This window comes from Dermacentor andersoni, chromosome 11 (genome assembly GCF_023375885.2).
Source record: "Dermacentor andersoni chromosome 11, qqDerAnde1_hic_scaffold, whole genome shotgun sequence".
In the NCBI taxonomy this organism is placed as follows: domain Eukaryota; kingdom Metazoa; phylum Arthropoda; class Arachnida; order Ixodida; family Ixodidae; genus Dermacentor; species Dermacentor andersoni.
This window is the reverse complement of record NC_092824.1, coordinates 77,098,416-77,113,814: the sequence shown is the minus strand read 5'-3', so window position 1 is coordinate 77,113,814 and position 15,399 is coordinate 77,098,416. Positions and strand designations below refer to the sequence as shown.

The window sequence follows — 15,399 nt, the reverse complement described above, 5'->3', positions numbered from 1 at the left end:
AATATCCTAAAGTTCGAAGTTTATTGTATTTATTTTATTAGGTTGTATAAATGAGCGTGGTTGTTTCTTATCGTTTACGTTTGCATGTTTAACTGGGGAAACTACGGAGTGGCTGAATCAGCGTGATCTTGTGAAATGAGAACTGCCGGGATTAAAGCCAGGAGGTGTGTCTTATTTGTGGATATAATTTCCTGATTATTCCGTGATCCACTGGAAACTCGAAACCTCTAAGCACATCTTCGTTGGTTAGCGTGGTATACGTCGTTTAATACTGTACCACAATACTCGATATCTTAAGAAGAAAAACTGCCGATGATGCTTACGCCAAGCCGAAAGTCGGGCATTCGCGAGCACAGTTGACGGTGCCTGAAGCAAGGAAGCTGCCCTCTCAGAAAGCGAGCCTCAAGTCTCTTCCGGATTGATCACACGTAGTCACCCGCAGAGGCAACGATCCTCGTCGGCGACCATGGACGGGGTTCAGCTCAAGGTGGCGCGCCAGGTGGAGAACATCAAGTTGTTCCAGGAGGCGCTGGCCAAGAGCAGTCAGCTGAGCAAGGGCATGTGCGGCATCCTGTCGTCGTTCGACGAGCGCCTCATGAAGCTGGAGCGCACCATCCTGCCCGTGTACCACGAGACGGGCAACCTGCAGAGGCGCCAGGAGAACATCGAGCGCACGCTGGCCCAACTCGAAGAGGTGATCGAGCGTGCGACGTATTGCACGATTCGTGCTGTGGGGTTCTTGTTCTGCCGGTGCATATGCGTGTTTGTGTTGCGCTTCATGACGATGCCACGTTGTGGGATCAATCGTTTTAGTTTATGGCCTGCGTGTCTCTTCTTCCTCAGAGAATCTGGGGCATATCTGGTAAATTGCATTGAGCCGTACTCATCTGTTTGACCCGCTGCTGAATGGCTGTATGGCTCTACTGCCGATTGTAAGATCACAGTTTCTGTTCCCAGTCACGGCAGCTCCGTGCCAATGGGGTCAGAAAGCAAACACTCTTGTTTGCCTTGATTTAATTAAGTCACATCAAATAAGCCCAGGATTCAAAATTAAACTGGAGACCATTTTACTCTGTTTCTCATAGCCAAAACGTAAGTCTGGGACGTGAAGGTTCATTATTTTCTACATATGGTTTGCACTGACATCATGAGCATTATCTTGGGGTGCTAGCATGTCGAAAAGTTGCGCAAGGAAGAAATGTGACAGCATGACAGGCGCATCTTGCACCAAGCGATAAATTGATAACAGTGGTAATCTGGCAAAAAGTGGTCACAGTCTTCAAAAAGCAAGACAATGTACGCCTGATAACATGGCACACTGCTGTCATCGTGGCTATTGTGTTTGGATACTGGCACAGCGAGAAGCTGCATTCGTCACGTCACCCGAAAACAATATATTATTTTTTTTTATCCCTTTTGCTGTGTGTATCCATTTTGTAACCAGTTTCCAGCACCATTTCTCATGTCAGTACTAGTATTCCTAACTTGTGCTTTACTAAAATGGGTGAGGTTTGACCATGGCATCTGATCTTTGTGGTGCAGGTGGTGCAGCTGTACGGTGTGTCCCAGATGGCCAAGCCCAAAATCAGCCAGGGTCCCAGTGACCAGAACCTGGACACCTTCCTTGAGGCCATAGAGAAGGTGGAGAAGGCGAGAGACTACTTTGAACAGAACAGCCCTCACAACATCGAGGCCAATCTGCTCGAGCAGCTCTTCAATGAGGGTGTCACAGGACTGCAGGTAAGTCGCACAGTTTCACTTCCCCGTGGTTAGGGGGGCTGTATTTGCCTCCTGGTGACATGTTAAAATGGAAGTTCAGTTTCTTCTATCTTCTCCATGCTCCCTAGCCGGTGCCTTACGAGTTCCAGCATATAAAAGAAACTTGCAGTGTGGCCTGGTCAAGGGCCTTTTAATGAGTTTCCAGCGAGTTACACACATATGCGAACAGCTCAATGTGCAGAATTTCTTGTGCAGCATTGTGCGTGCCGATTACTGTTTCATTTCCCATGAAAACCCTCTCACAAAAGGCATGTCTAGCAGCCCTGTAGCAGCACATGAAGAAACCACTTTATCATTGTACACGTGGTGCCCTTCCAAATTTAGCGACGGTTATTCTCTTCCTATCTGTCCGTGTCAGAAACATTCATGGTAATTCTTCTAATGCGCATGTTCAATGATACCTATACTCACGCAGGCCGAGTTCGAGGCTCTGCTGGCACGGCACAGCCGTCCAGTCGCACCTGTCGCCATCCTTGACATCGTGGAAGCCGACTGTCCCCAATCCTCCACATCGCCCACAAACTCTGCCGCAGCACTGGAGCCGCTTCCACCCGCCGTGGTCAACGACCTCTCTCGCATCTCGTCGTGGCTCCGCAAGCGCAACCTCTCCGAACACCTAGACGTGTATGCAACACATCGCTCACGCGTCCTGGTGCGGTCCATGCAAGGCCTGCGCGAGCACCACAAGACTGGATCGGCAAGCAGCGGTACACTGCCACCGCAACCCTCGTCGTCGCCCCAGCTGGGTGGGAACCGCAAGAGCCGTGTACCGCGCCGCCTGCATGACGCCCTGATGCGTGGCCTGAGACGGGCCACCGACGTCGCAGGCCTTCAGGAGACTTCATCGAGGGACGAGCTCCTGGACCAGGAGGTCGAGGCATATCTGACCACGCTGACAGCTCTCTGCCGCCTCATGCAAGCTGAGGACGAGCTCCTCCGCAAGGTCCTGGGGCCAGACTTGCCGCTGCCCCTGGAAAGGGTCGTCTTGGCTGCGCTGGAGGCCGTCACCCAAGAAGGCGAGGCCTTGGCCGGACGCGTCAAACGTTGCGTTGCCCGGCATGACTTTGTCAGCGTCCTCTGCCTGTTCCCCGTCCTCCAGCACGTACGGTCGCTGCGCAAGGACTATGAGTCTCTTCTGTCCGGGCCGACCTCGGGCCGAGCTGCCGCCGCCCGCCTTCCGGGTCTGGCCGTCACCCTCCAGACGACGCTGAACAAGGCACTCGAGGAGCTTGTGGACAGCGTCAAAGGCGATCCCGAGGGCAAGATGCCACGAGACGGCACCGTGCACGAGCTCACCAGCAATGTGATGGTGGTGCTCGAGCAGTTGCTGGGTTTTGTCGAGGCCGCTGGGGCCGTGCTGGCCGTCTGGGACCTGGCGTCATTCAGCCAGAGCAGGGACCCAAACCGTGCTGCGCTGGCGCAGTATGTGACACGAGTCCTGTCAGCGCTCAACCTGACACTGCACAACAAAAGTGCCCGATACGAAGACCAGGCCCTGCAGGCCGTCTTCCGGCTGAACAACTTGCACTACGTCCTGAGGGCGCTGGTGCGGTCGGGTCTTCTGGAAGTCGTGCAAATGTATGAGCCCACTCTGGGGCAGCAGTATGAAGAACAGATCAGGGACCAGAAGCGGTTGTACTCGCAGAGCTGGAGCCGCGTGCTCCACTACGTCCTGGAGGTGGACCGCCCGCTTTCTACATCCGCGGTTGCAGCAGGTGGGGCCAAACTGAGAGACAAGGACCGGCAGACCATCAAGGACAAGTTTACTGGCTTCAACCGCGAGCTGGAAGAGCTGTACCGCGTACAGAAAGCATACGCCGTACCTGACGTTGAACTTCGAGAGAGCCTGAAGCGCGACAACAAAGAGTTCGTGCTGCCAAAGTACAAGATGTTCTACGACAAGTACGTCTCGGTGCCCTTCACAAAGAACCCGGACAAGTATCTCAAGTACACACCGCTCCAGGTGTCGAACCTGATTGACCAGTTCTTTGATGCAGCTGCGTGATTGGAGCTTGGCAGTGTTGTGAACACATTGTTTATTTATTTAATAAACCTTGGTGAGACTTTTGATTGTTTGCATGTTGCATTACTTTACATGGAGCGAGTTCACTACTCTGATCTAAAAGTACTAGCACAGTTAGAACATGATACAACGAACAAGGATTTAACAAATTATCGTATATAGCAAAGTAAATATGACTTTTTTTTTGCCGAAGTCTGTATGTAATGTATCCATGCAACAAATTTTGGTTATAACAAAGGTATTTTCATGTGGGAAGCAACTTTGTTGTTAGAAGGTTTGACTGCACATCCTAAAGAAAGAATGAAGATACTGTGACTTAAAAAAATTTATCTTGCCAGGGTGCAGTCTTGTTTTCTGTCTCTTCTAAGCATCTGCTAAGATATTTGTCCCTTCTAGACATCCGCTAAGATAGGCAAGGCCGGTCAATGCCCCACATTCTTTGAACGTGTTCACATGTTCTGGCCTCCAGGGAGCCGGTGTGGCTCCCTGGAGGTGTTGTACACTGTATGCGCCCCAATATGATCATCCTGTGGTGCTATTCTAGGCACTGTAAAATTCCGCATATTGACAAATTCTGCAGTGACTGTTTTGACCCAACCAGAAAAGCTGTTACTGTGGACCAATAGCGATCGTCACCGTGTAGTATTCGGGACCTTCAGGTCGGGATTCTGAAGTGCTACAGTCGCCTTCATAGCCGTCCGCACAGCATTCTCCAGAGGCATACTGTTTTGAAACTGAAACCATAGCGGAGCCTCTTTTCGCAGCGACATGCTCTTGAAACCTGACCTAAGTACCCTAAACAATTGTTCATACACAAGGAGGGTGCATGTTCGATTCGGGGGTACATTAGAATTAGGATAACATTGTTAAATGAATCCGTGCTGTGTTTTGGCATCTTTTCTGCATCTTTAATTTGACATTTTTAATTGAATTTGATTTTATCTTAATTCATTGGTACCATCAGGGTTGAACTAACAGAAGTTGACCATACAAACACTAACGTAGTTGCCAGTGGTAGATAGTAAAGCACTACTTTACTTCTGTGGCATGTGGAAAAGTCCTCAAACATACGCTAGATCTCCTGTTCCACCGATGCTTGGTAGCTGATCCCTAAACAGGCGAGAAAAGTATCCTGTATCCGTGCATGGATCTGAACATCAGAAAAGACACTAACTGTAATTACGTTTAAAAAATGCATAACAATCTTGTAAATGTATGTGCCTTGGTAAACAGGCTACAAAGGTTTCTGTGCAATTAGCCAAAGCCAATCATCACTGTGACAGGAAAAGACAATCGGGACAAGCACAATGATGCAATGTGACTGTTCTTATTTTTCCTTTTTCTTTCACCTCTATACCAAAACAAATGGAAGTGGCAAGACGCCCGTCTTCGTGCAAACTCGTTGGCACTTTCTCAATTTGAAACCCTGAAGTGTTGGAGTGCGGAAGGCCTCTTTGGCTAGACCGGTTTTCCAGGCCATTCAAGCTGTATCCGAGGGTCGGTCTCTTGTGCCAGTCCTGTTGGCACAGCTGCTTCGGCTGGCACGGTGGCTTCTCTTTGACCGGGCAGTCAAAAAGACTGTGCGTGCAGGTGGGGCTGGCAATGTTGTCACGACGACCACGGTAGTGTCATGGGCTGAGGGTTTTGTAAGTACGTCATGACCACGGCAGAAATTGACAGCCTGCAAAGACCAAGAAAGGTTGAAAGCAATGAGAGACAACACACTGCATGAGTGCCAGAACTTACACCATATAGAACGACTCCTTTTCCTTTCAGCTACAATGCTTCTCACTAATGTCATCATTAAGTACCTTTACAGCGTCCACTAAACGACCCCTGACCAGGTTTGGGTATTTTGCAAACAAATGCGTAGATCACATGGCGGGGATTGCATACGGAAGGCATGGAATGGCTGTAGGATGCCAAAACAGTCGAAATTTGAAACAGGGAGGAAGGGTACCCTTCCTCTTGAGGGACCCACACTCGAAGTGAAAGTGGCAAGGTCATATGCACATATGCAGCTATGCATGATGCACTGCTTGCAATGTCACCGACCATGGCACGTGCCTTCAGTCAATCATGCAATGCGTCTGAAAAAGTGCTGCCCAGCAGGGAAAGAAGAAAAAAAAACACACAAAAACCAAGATGCAGGACCAGAAGGAGGCACACATACACACAGTCACCGGACTTACAACTGATTTACTGAAACATCCACATATTTTTAAACACGCCTTTTCCTACGCAAGTTAATCATTGCTAAATCTTTCTTCAACTGACCAGCTATCTCGTGGCAGATCAAAATTTAAGTGTTTTTAGCGCCTGTTCAAAGAACATGGTTTTTACCAAAGACATACCAGGTGACAAGACTATTAGAATCCTAGATTTAGAACTTATATTTTTATCTGACGGACACATATGTTGGAAGTTTGCTCCCAGGTCTAAATAGGCACTCTTGCCTTTCGGATCTGCCTGCTCGAAACTGGTTAAATGCACCACTGTGAATCTGTTTCATGAACGCACTGAAAAAAAGATGGAGGACACTTAAGCTTCACCTTTAAGAGTGGAATGCGATAGCATTCAAAGGTCCCTGACTGCTTCTCACGCTTCCTGGCAACTGGAGCGTGTGTAACCGTAATGTTTCCTGGGAAACGCTGGCCACGAGCGCTATGCACGAAGGTGGACTTTCTGGTAGAATCGCGGCCTCTTGCGTGGGCCGCGGTGAATGGATGGATGTTATGAGCATCCCCTTTGAAACGGGGTGGTGGGTGGCGCCACCAAACTTTTGCCTAATGTCTTACCTAAGTTAAAAAAGAGAAAGAAAAAAAAAAACCATGATGAATTCTCATAACCAAATTTTCTGACCCCATGTTACGAACTTTCCGTGATGCTGCGGAGGCAAGCGCCATCTGGAGGTATTGCAAGAAACCGGGCGCGCTCCGTGGCCTCTGATACTCAGGCGCCGGCATGCGGTGGATGTCGTGGCTGCTCTATGAATGGTAGAAACGCTGGAAAGGGAATTTCTTTCGAGTTTTTGCATAACAGAATTACGTTTTCTCGTATAGTCAAATTACAATCCGACGCTATCACGTCAGCAGATTGTGTGTAGGTCGTACCTTACAATTTTTCTACGTACTTTAGCTAGAGAAATTCAATCAGTTCAGTAGCTTCCTTGCACCACATATACGGCCTGGGTATGAGCGATTCGAAAATCTTTTTGCCGAAACAACGCCTGACGACGGATTTTCTGTTACACGGGGCCCTTAGCGCTGTTGCGTTAATACGTTGCCTGCACATTATGCAGCAAAGACTTGCAGAGCAGGTGGATCGGTTAAAAGCTTCTAATTTTCCATCGTCCGTACTGTTTAATGTTGGCGAAACATTGGCAAGAAAAATGAAGAAACCATGCGTGAATTTCTATTGCCAATTAGAAGAAACAGGAAACATTGAGGTTATCCCTTCTATAAGATTCCCCAAGGGCTGAAAACAGTGCCTGAAAAATTTGGTGTTAACTTGGTTTTTTAAGCCCCTCACAAGCTTTCCGGCCTCTCCACCCACATCTCTGGCTGTGAACGAGATTCAGCCTGCAAAACCAAGCACCGAACAAAGTTCACCAAGTGCGCTGCGGGAGTGGTTTATTCAATTCTCAAGTCATGTGGAAATGTATATATCGGCCAGACGGGGCAGTGCTTAAATGAAGGCCTCAGAGAACACAACTACAGGCTGCGAGTGGGCACAGGGAGCAACCTGGCTTTGCATGTGAAGATTGTAACTGCTACAGGCCTTTTTTTTTCAGAGCACTAGCATCATCGGCAGAGGGAAGCCAAGGCACGAGCGTGAAGTGCTTGAAGCGTTTCATATCAAGAAGAACAAGCAGGTCTGCACAAGCAACCCATCTGTGCTTATCACAGAGAGAGAGCGGCGGTTTTTATCAGGGCTTGTTTGACATCTTCAATGTGTCTGATTGGCCTTTCTTTTGCATGTGCGCTTGTGCAGGAAAAGCGGTGTTTAAAAATATGTGAATGTTTCAATAAATCAGTTGCAAGTCCGGTGATTGTGTGTGCGTGTACCTTCTTCTGGCCCTTCGTCTTGGCTTTCTTTTTTTTTTCCCAGCTTTAAACATGAACCAACTGGCCCAGCAGTTCATAGTTTCAGCAGGGAAAGAATGCCGCTTGCAGATGCTAGTCGATGCAAAAGAGTGTTTCTGTTGGAAGCAATTTTCGCTTCCTGGCAGCATGGTTGCAGGACAGTTAGGTTCCTTCCATCTCCTCCAATAAAAAACTAATTTCAAAAGTTATATCAATAAAATGTTTCCTAGACGGCACCTTAAAACTTCCAACGTATAACCAAAATTTGCCGTGTGGCCAGGTCGAGGGCCCTTTAAGCAATGAATGCTGTTGCAGCCTTGCTTCAGGCAGCCCACAAATAAGGTGTGTGCATGAAACGCAGGTCATGCACATTAAGCAGTGGGGTGGGGAGGCAAATGCAATGCTATGGTGTTAGTGTGACGACATCGCTTTCTTGACAATATGTTACACTTGATTTATTTGAGTCTTTTTCATTGTCATCTGTCGTACTGTGTTGTGTCCTAGGGCCATACCTATTGGTCATATCTGAATCCAATCATTCAACTGTGAAAAAAAAACAAAAAGCAGTTTGATTCATGACATTTTCGGGCCTTAAAGCTCGATCCCTTCCACTGTTTCAAGCACTAAATGTAATGCCTTTTCATTTATAGTTAGACTTTAACACAGCTCTAATGAAGCACGAGAGAGTTGTTCACACAGATATGCCTTTCATTCTTCATACAGTTTCATCAGAGTACAAAACACAAGGTCTGCAACATGGCAATTTCTTCCACTCACTAGGTAGAAAGGTATACAAGAAAAGAACTTGCAGCGCAGGATTTATTATTTCGAACAATCTTCCTGTTGATGTTAAATATCCCCACATTTCTTTTCAAATATATCTTTTCAACACTTTGTAACTTCTTTGCTACGCTATAGTGTGCTAGTGTACCCACTTTATGCCCTGTTTAAGTTTTCTCACAGTGTTCATATTGCATGGAGCCCAACCAGTCCCTGGCTAGGGATACGGATGTTTGTAATACACTTCTGTACGATTGTTTTCTTTTGAATAACACATGATGAATATTACCAGCAGGCAGGCCCCGAGAGCTTTCACCGCACACTGAAATTAGTCCTCACCACTGACAAGAGCAACATGCCGACTACGACGATATCGACAGGGAGTTTGGCACTGCCACACTTACATGAAGCTGCTCAGTATCTGCTTGGTGTCATCGTTTATCCTCGAATTGGCGAAGCTGATGCTGGAACAATAGAGGGCGACCCAGGCACACCACTTGAGCTGGAAAAAATGGAACAGCAAGTCAAATTCGGGTACAATGCTGTCTCCTGTATCAGTCACAAGGTTTATGCCAACATCAAGGACCGTGATCCAAGAGAGAAAAAGCAATGCACCGATCTCACAATGCTCCAAGTGCATGTGCGAAAGCTGTGCGGGCACCGTGATGACAGTACTACTTGCCGATTTCCCGCTGAACCTGGCCTCGAAATGAAGGGATCGCTGAGAACATGCCATTGTGGTTTTTACAGATAACTTAAATGGCCCCTCACCGGCCACACAGCAAATTTCGGCTATATGCTGGAAGTTGTTACATGCCCTGTAGGGAGTGTTCTGCCACAAGAATTTTTCAAATTGTTTCTTTAATAGCTGAGATAGAAATGTCTCAGTGCCGCGAACCCATGATTTTAGGAGGCGAGGGCCACTGCTAAGAGAAAAACTCTCTCCAGTAGCCCCGTCTAGCTTCAAAAAGCGAAATTCTTTCCCTACATTCTCCCATACCAGAGTTGGATTGCGTGACGCATACGTCATGAGCCCTGCCTTCATTTTCTTCCCTACACTTTTTTGCTGTGCAGTGCACTTCTGCTGATGGCGTCGCGCGGAAGCTGTTGCATTTGTCTCGTTTTGTGCAGCCCACGATATTGTGCACTGTGCACGAGAACACCTGACTAGCGGTGTAAGTCAGTGCTACATGATACCGAGGCAGACACAAGCAGTTCACAGCGCATGATCGCGCACTGGAACAAGGTAGAAAATGATGTACTTCCATTGTCTGTGCACACGCCTGCATGACGTGGGAAAAAGAACACGCAGATATTCGGTTTATGTGTTCTATTATTTCTCTAAACTTTAATTCGTCTATTGAAGCACCAGATTACACAAATAACGGATGTTGCCTTGAATAATTCTCGAAGTCATGTGTCACTATGAGCGACGTCACAGCAGTGCGATGTACATAGGCGCACTTGTGCGATATACGTCGACTCTCCGGCTGGGAGCGCGGCACCCACGAGGAGAAGGGCAAACGGCATTTGGTTTGAAATTTCAGCGCTTTCTGCAGCACGTAATGATGTAATGGTTAGTAGAAACGATCGTTAGCGTGCATTGTATGCACAACGCTTGTCACCTCAAAATGGCCAGACATGGTGAGGGCCCTTTAAGGGGAAAGGAGGGGTGCAACTCCCCTCAACCCCACCCCTACTGTTGAATCTTTTTTATTCTCATTTCCATGACTTTTGATCTCAAGGTCTAATCAGGTTTGTCATGGTGTAAACACAGCAGCTTCCTTATGATGGTTTCCCTTAAGCTCACTTAAAACTACTAATACTGGGATGTTTTGCGGCAGCAGTGGAACAGTGAAACTCATTGTGAAGACAATGAGCAAAACGAGAACAAGGTAAAAGCGAGAGCCAACGTTTCGACAAGTGGACTTGTCTTTTTCAAGGCGACATATGCTTTCCTCGGCACAGTATATATAGGTAGGGTTCTTCTAAAGGGGAGAGAGCGGGTGGGTGCTGCAATGACCGAAGGTGTGTTAACGGCGAGGGTGTAGAATTGAGAATAAAGGAGTGCTGTGCAGAAGGCTGGTGACACGGCCGTGTGTCAGCCGGCGTGTCAACGGCTTTGTGCGCAGCACCCCTCTATTACCCGCTTCACTGGTGGTCGTGAGCTATCGTGTCTTTAAATGAGATAACGGAGCGCAGAAAACCCACCCGCCTTACCCCCTTTCACCTTTAGAAGAACCCTCGTATATATACTGTGCTGACGAAAGCACATGTCGCCTTGAAAAAGACAAGTCCACTTGTCGAAACGTTGGCTCCCACTTTTACCTTGTTCTCGTCTTGCTCATCATTTTGAATTTCCATCTCTTGCCTTCCCCGTGTTTTCCCTCATCGTGAAGATGCAACACAAGCTCATTTTACAGCGTCCCCAGCGTCCCATTACTGAATTCGTCATTAACTGCAAGCGGCAAACAGAAACAAAGTCAACAAACAGAGCGCTGCAAAAAATCTAGCTTCGAACACGAGGACAAGCCTGTGGTACCAGAAATTACTGACATAAGAACTGAAAGTTGGGAAAGTTGGCATTAGGTCATCATTAACTGCAGCCCAACACAAACACAAGACAGAAACTAAATGAATGCACAGAGCATTTTCTTTTGGTGTTCTAAGCTTAGACAGCACTTCGCGTGCTCACTTTGTTTCTGTCCATTGTCCCTCTGTCGCACTGCAGTTAATATTGAGTCAACACTTACCAGCTCAACTTTCATTTCTCTCCCATTATTTGTGTAGTCATGTTGTCATGCCACACACACACAGTCACCCAAATGCTAATTGGCCTTGCCAAGCTAAAGAAAAGGCACAAAGGGCCTTTGAATATTACTTTCCAAGGTTTAGCGAGGTCCACACTTAACTGCAGGTTTCTGTCTACCATGCAATCTGCACCACTGGTGACAGGCAGCACATGGGCTCAATGGCAGAATGAGAGTTGTTTCCGCATCACTGCTGGATAGTTCTGTGATTTGACAAACAGCGGGGGACTGCGGCATGCTCGAGGGTTCAGTTTCATACATAGCAAGCAACGCTGTAGAAGCTACGCAATTATAGTGTGGACATAGAAGCCCCACTGTACACGTTTCACAGCACAGTTTTTTTTTCTTCTTTTTAACCTGTGGCACTTTTTACAGATAACTACATCATATATTAATTGTGCATGCAAGGCTACATCAAATCGCACATTATTTGTGCACCTTTCGTGCTTCCAGTACGCGACATACTGAGTTTTCGCTGCAAGCTCAAGTGGATTGCTATGGCTGCTAATTACAGAAACATGCTGTTCCACTCATTTCGTGGTGAAAAGGTTCATCTCTGCAATGCCTTCCATGCATTAATCATGTCACATTTAGTGACATAAAAGTACAAGACCGAAACTTCACGTAGAATCACATGATGTGTACCTATGCTTTTCTTTCACACATGATGCCTATTTTGATGCTGAGCAGCAGGAAAGGCCTCTCTAGACTTCGAAGCATTGCCTGTTCTGTTTGAAACTGAGCAAAGCATGTCAAAGCTTCCAGTGGTATTTTTCTCACTTACCTTCAGCATGAGACCGCACATACTGAATATCATGGAGAGGACGTTCATGTAATCTGGTGTGGGGTCATCTCCTGGGGTGCCAGCTGAAGGTGCCTTATACCTGCACATATGTCATCAATGTAAAAAAATAGCTGAAGCAGCAGATCAAAGTGTAATAAATAAGTCTTAACCCTTCAATGGACAGTAAGGCATACCAGTCCCACTTTTCTGGGCAACTTCACGATGTCGCAGCAATGAAACATATCAACGATGATTGTAGATTATTGTGTGGCTACATTTCTGCAATTTAGCTGAACATTTCTTTGTTTTTGTTAAATGTCAGGTTGACAAAAAAAGTTTAACACTTCTGCAAACTGTTTACATTGCCTTCCCTTTCTGTTGCGTTTTTATTTCTTTTGCTTTTTCTAAAGCTACAACAAAGATCAACTGAAGTATCTTCTGCAATGTTTCCTTCTTGCAGTAAAGTAGACATACACAAAAATTTGAAGCCCACGTGCATTCACTCAAAATACTGCATCATGTACAGGGTGTGGCAAAAGTCTTCACACTCATATAAATACCAATAGATATGGTTGTATGCACTATAACATATGTAGTACTATTATGTTAACGTAATGTGCTAAGCTCTACATAGACACATCCAAATCTACTTTTTGAGAGTCTGCATTTCGTGCGAATGCAAGCCTTGAGTCACTTCGGAAATGCATCTACGGTGGCATAGATGAGGGTCCATCTTTTTCCCTTCACGCTTTTTCCAATGCCCAATGAAGAGCAGCCAAAGTGCGGTGAGGAGTAGAGCAGACTGTGCTTTGTAACACAGACCAGACTAAGTGGGTTTAGATCTGGGCTTGTTCTAAAGCAGATATAAAATGAGGGTTCATGATTATATTGTGCTTAGTGTTATACTGACGAACATAAGGGACAAGACGCGGACATACGTAGCGCTACGTACGTCCGCATCTTGTCCCTTATGTTCGTCAGTGTGACACTAAGCGCAATATAATCATGAACGTCCACCAACTAGCCCCGTTCATTGCTTTACTAAATCAAGTAAGGGAAATTTTTCAGGCATCACTGTTGCACCACCTTTGCCTTGCAAGCCGGAGCGGAATCCTGCTGATATGTTCACTGATCGTTGCTGAAGTGTGACTCAGCCGAAGGCAGGACCTCCTTCTTCAGGACATTTACCAGATACCTTGTGCGGTTCCAAAAAAACCAGTGGCATCTTTCCACCACAAGTGATTTCTCCAAAAGCCACCACTTATTGAAGTGGTGGCTTTTGAAGGGACTGACAACCGATTTTAACGGACCTAGTTTTTTATGGTGCACTGCAAAGCTCACCCTTGGTAGTATTTAGCTCTGCAGTGGTTACTTCCGAAAGCACATGAATATTTAGTAAGCAGAATTTTTCGATCTGAGCAGCCTCTAAAAAAGTAAGAGTCCCACACGGGTGGTCTACGCCATTCCCTTGAAGTGTGGAAGGGTTTATGTCGGCCAAACCGGCCGCTGCATTAATGAACACTTGGGGGAACATGCCTGAAATTTAAGTGATTTAAAGGACCAGTACGCACATTTGGTCACGCACGTAATTAAATGCAGGGGTTGCGAGGCTCAATTGGGAGAGACAAAGATTCTTGGTAAGAGTGCAGACACGGCGCGCATCAGTTTGGAAGCGTTCCACATAAAGAAATATGGCATCAAGTGCATAAGCACTCCTTCTGTATCGCTTTTTGCTGCAGAGCTTCAATTTTTGGAAGCAACCTCTTACTGATTTGATTGTGTGTTAATATCCCTTGCTTTTGTTTAGTTTTTTGTTTTTATGTGTCTGTTTACGTTGATTGCCGGCACGTATGTTCATTGATGCGCAATGTCATTTTTTCCCGATTGTATCGCTCCCTTCCACTTCACTTCTGCCTTTCCCCTTATATAACGTATCGGTCTTCCGTCAATAAAATTTAGTTGACAGTCAGCGCTTGTGTATCGTCCTTGTTCCTTTGTGGATGCATGTGTCAGCACTGTTATAATTTTCAAATCTGCCTATACTGTAATGAATATATGAAGATCAGGTGATATTTGCTAAAGTAGCATTCGCTGCTTCTGCAGCAACGCACAGGCGAATGTGCTTGAAAATGTAGGGAAGCAAAAAAAAAAAAAAAGAAAGAAATGTTGCGCTTTTCAGTACGGCCTGGTGGCATGCGATGTCACTCCCGCTAACTTTACGGTATAACTATATAACGCGGTAATTAGTCACGAAGACAGCTCTACAATTAAGGTCTCCTGAACAGACCTCGCTACTGTTAAACTTAGAGATTTTGATGATTGATCAATCTTTAAACAAATGCTTGGGCGAGGTGCACCAGTTGGTTTCAAAATGAAACTTCACTTCAACCACTTTTTCCGCCTTACAATGGTGATAGACATAGAGGAAAGACGCGCAGAGAACTTCAAGGCTGCGGCGGCGTAACAAAATGTGTTACGAACGACGCTTCATATCCGTTGACGTGGTGGTACGCAAGCCACAAAGCTCCTTAGATATTTTTGCAGGACATAATGCGGCTCTAGGTATCGAACTTGCAATAAATACCATCTCTAGCTGTTTTCTTGAGCAAGTTTTGGATAGCTTTACCTCCGTAACGAATCGCACGTAAGCAGGAACCCTTCGATATATTTCGTTACATTTTTGCGAAGAAAGCCGCAGCAGATTCAATTAGAGCACCTAATCCTATAATTCGTCATTTATGTAACGTTCTATCAGCCCACTTAAAGAAAGTGCCAATGATTTATTTCAGGTGTTAAATCGCGAGGTCATGCAACTCTTAGCGGCGCACCTGTTAATCCTGTCCGTGCGGCGTGGATCGCTGACGTTGTTGCTGGAATACATCGCTGAGTAAGTCTTGCGGTTCCGTTACCTTGTTGGGCACAGTACGAGGCTCACTGCTAAGAATATCAAATAGGATATCCCCTACAGTACGGTTCGTACGGCGTCAGATGCGACTGGAACAGGCAATCTTCAGCGCAGCCATTGCTGACGTTGCGATGATGATAATAGGTTGTGGTAATTCTAGCTATAGTTGTAGGACGTAACATCGAAATAAATGTGGGAACTCTGCATTGAAAAATAGTTTGTCCCATTTGCTC

At 46.3% G+C, this 15,399-nt stretch overlaps 2 protein-coding genes across 2 annotated transcripts; one reads left to right on the top strand and one right to left on the bottom strand.

The window, feature by feature from the left end:
- Positions 1-4: 4 nt before the first annotated feature.
- On the top strand, positions 5-3,849 carry Exo70 (exocyst complex component 7). The gene is made up of 3 exons (XM_050167325.3): positions 5-694; positions 1,543-1,740; positions 2,195-3,849. Exons 1-3 carry the CDS (start codon positions 467-469, stop codon positions 3,782-3,784), a joined length of 2,016 nt encoding a protein of 671 aa, XP_050023282.2. The 5' UTR covers positions 5-466; the 3' UTR covers positions 3,785-3,849.
- Positions 3,850-5,110: 1,261 nt separating this feature from the next.
- Positions 5,111-15,295, bottom strand: LOC126517573 (PAT complex subunit Asterix). Its single transcript, XM_050167330.3, has 4 exons — positions 15,090-15,295; positions 12,262-12,361; positions 9,072-9,169; positions 5,111-5,483 (listed from the first exon to the last, which is right to left on the bottom strand). The coding sequence occupies exons 1-4, from the start codon at positions 15,140-15,142 to the stop codon at positions 5,411-5,413; spliced, it is 324 nt and encodes a 107-aa protein (XP_050023287.1). The 5' UTR covers positions 15,143-15,295; the 3' UTR covers positions 5,111-5,410.
- Between the last annotated feature and the right edge of the window lie 104 nt (positions 15,296-15,399).

Coding starts and splice junctions, on each gene's coding strand:
- Exo70 (XM_050167325.3), top strand. CDS start 467: ATGGACGGGGTTCAGCTCAAGGTGGCGCGCCAGGTGGAGAACATCAAG. Junction 695..1,542: donor CGCTGGCCCAACTCGAAGAG/GTGATCGAGCGT, acceptor TTTGTGGTGCAG/GTGGTGCAGCTGTACGGTGT. Junction 1,741..2,194: donor AGGGTGTCACAGGACTGCAG/GTAAGTCGCACA, acceptor ATACTCACGCAG/GCCGAGTTCGAGGCTCTGCT.
- LOC126517573 (XM_050167330.3), bottom strand. CDS start 15,142: ATGTATTCCAGCAACAACGTCAGCGATCCACGCCGCACGGACAGGATT. Junction 12,362..15,089: donor CGCACGGACAGGATTAACAG/GTGCGCCGCTAA, acceptor ACATATGTGCAG/GTATAAGGCACCTTCAGCTG. Junction 5,484..9,071: donor CAGATACTGAGCAGCTTCAT/GTAAGTGTGGCA, acceptor TGGTCTTTGCAG/GCTGTCAATTTCTGCCGTGG.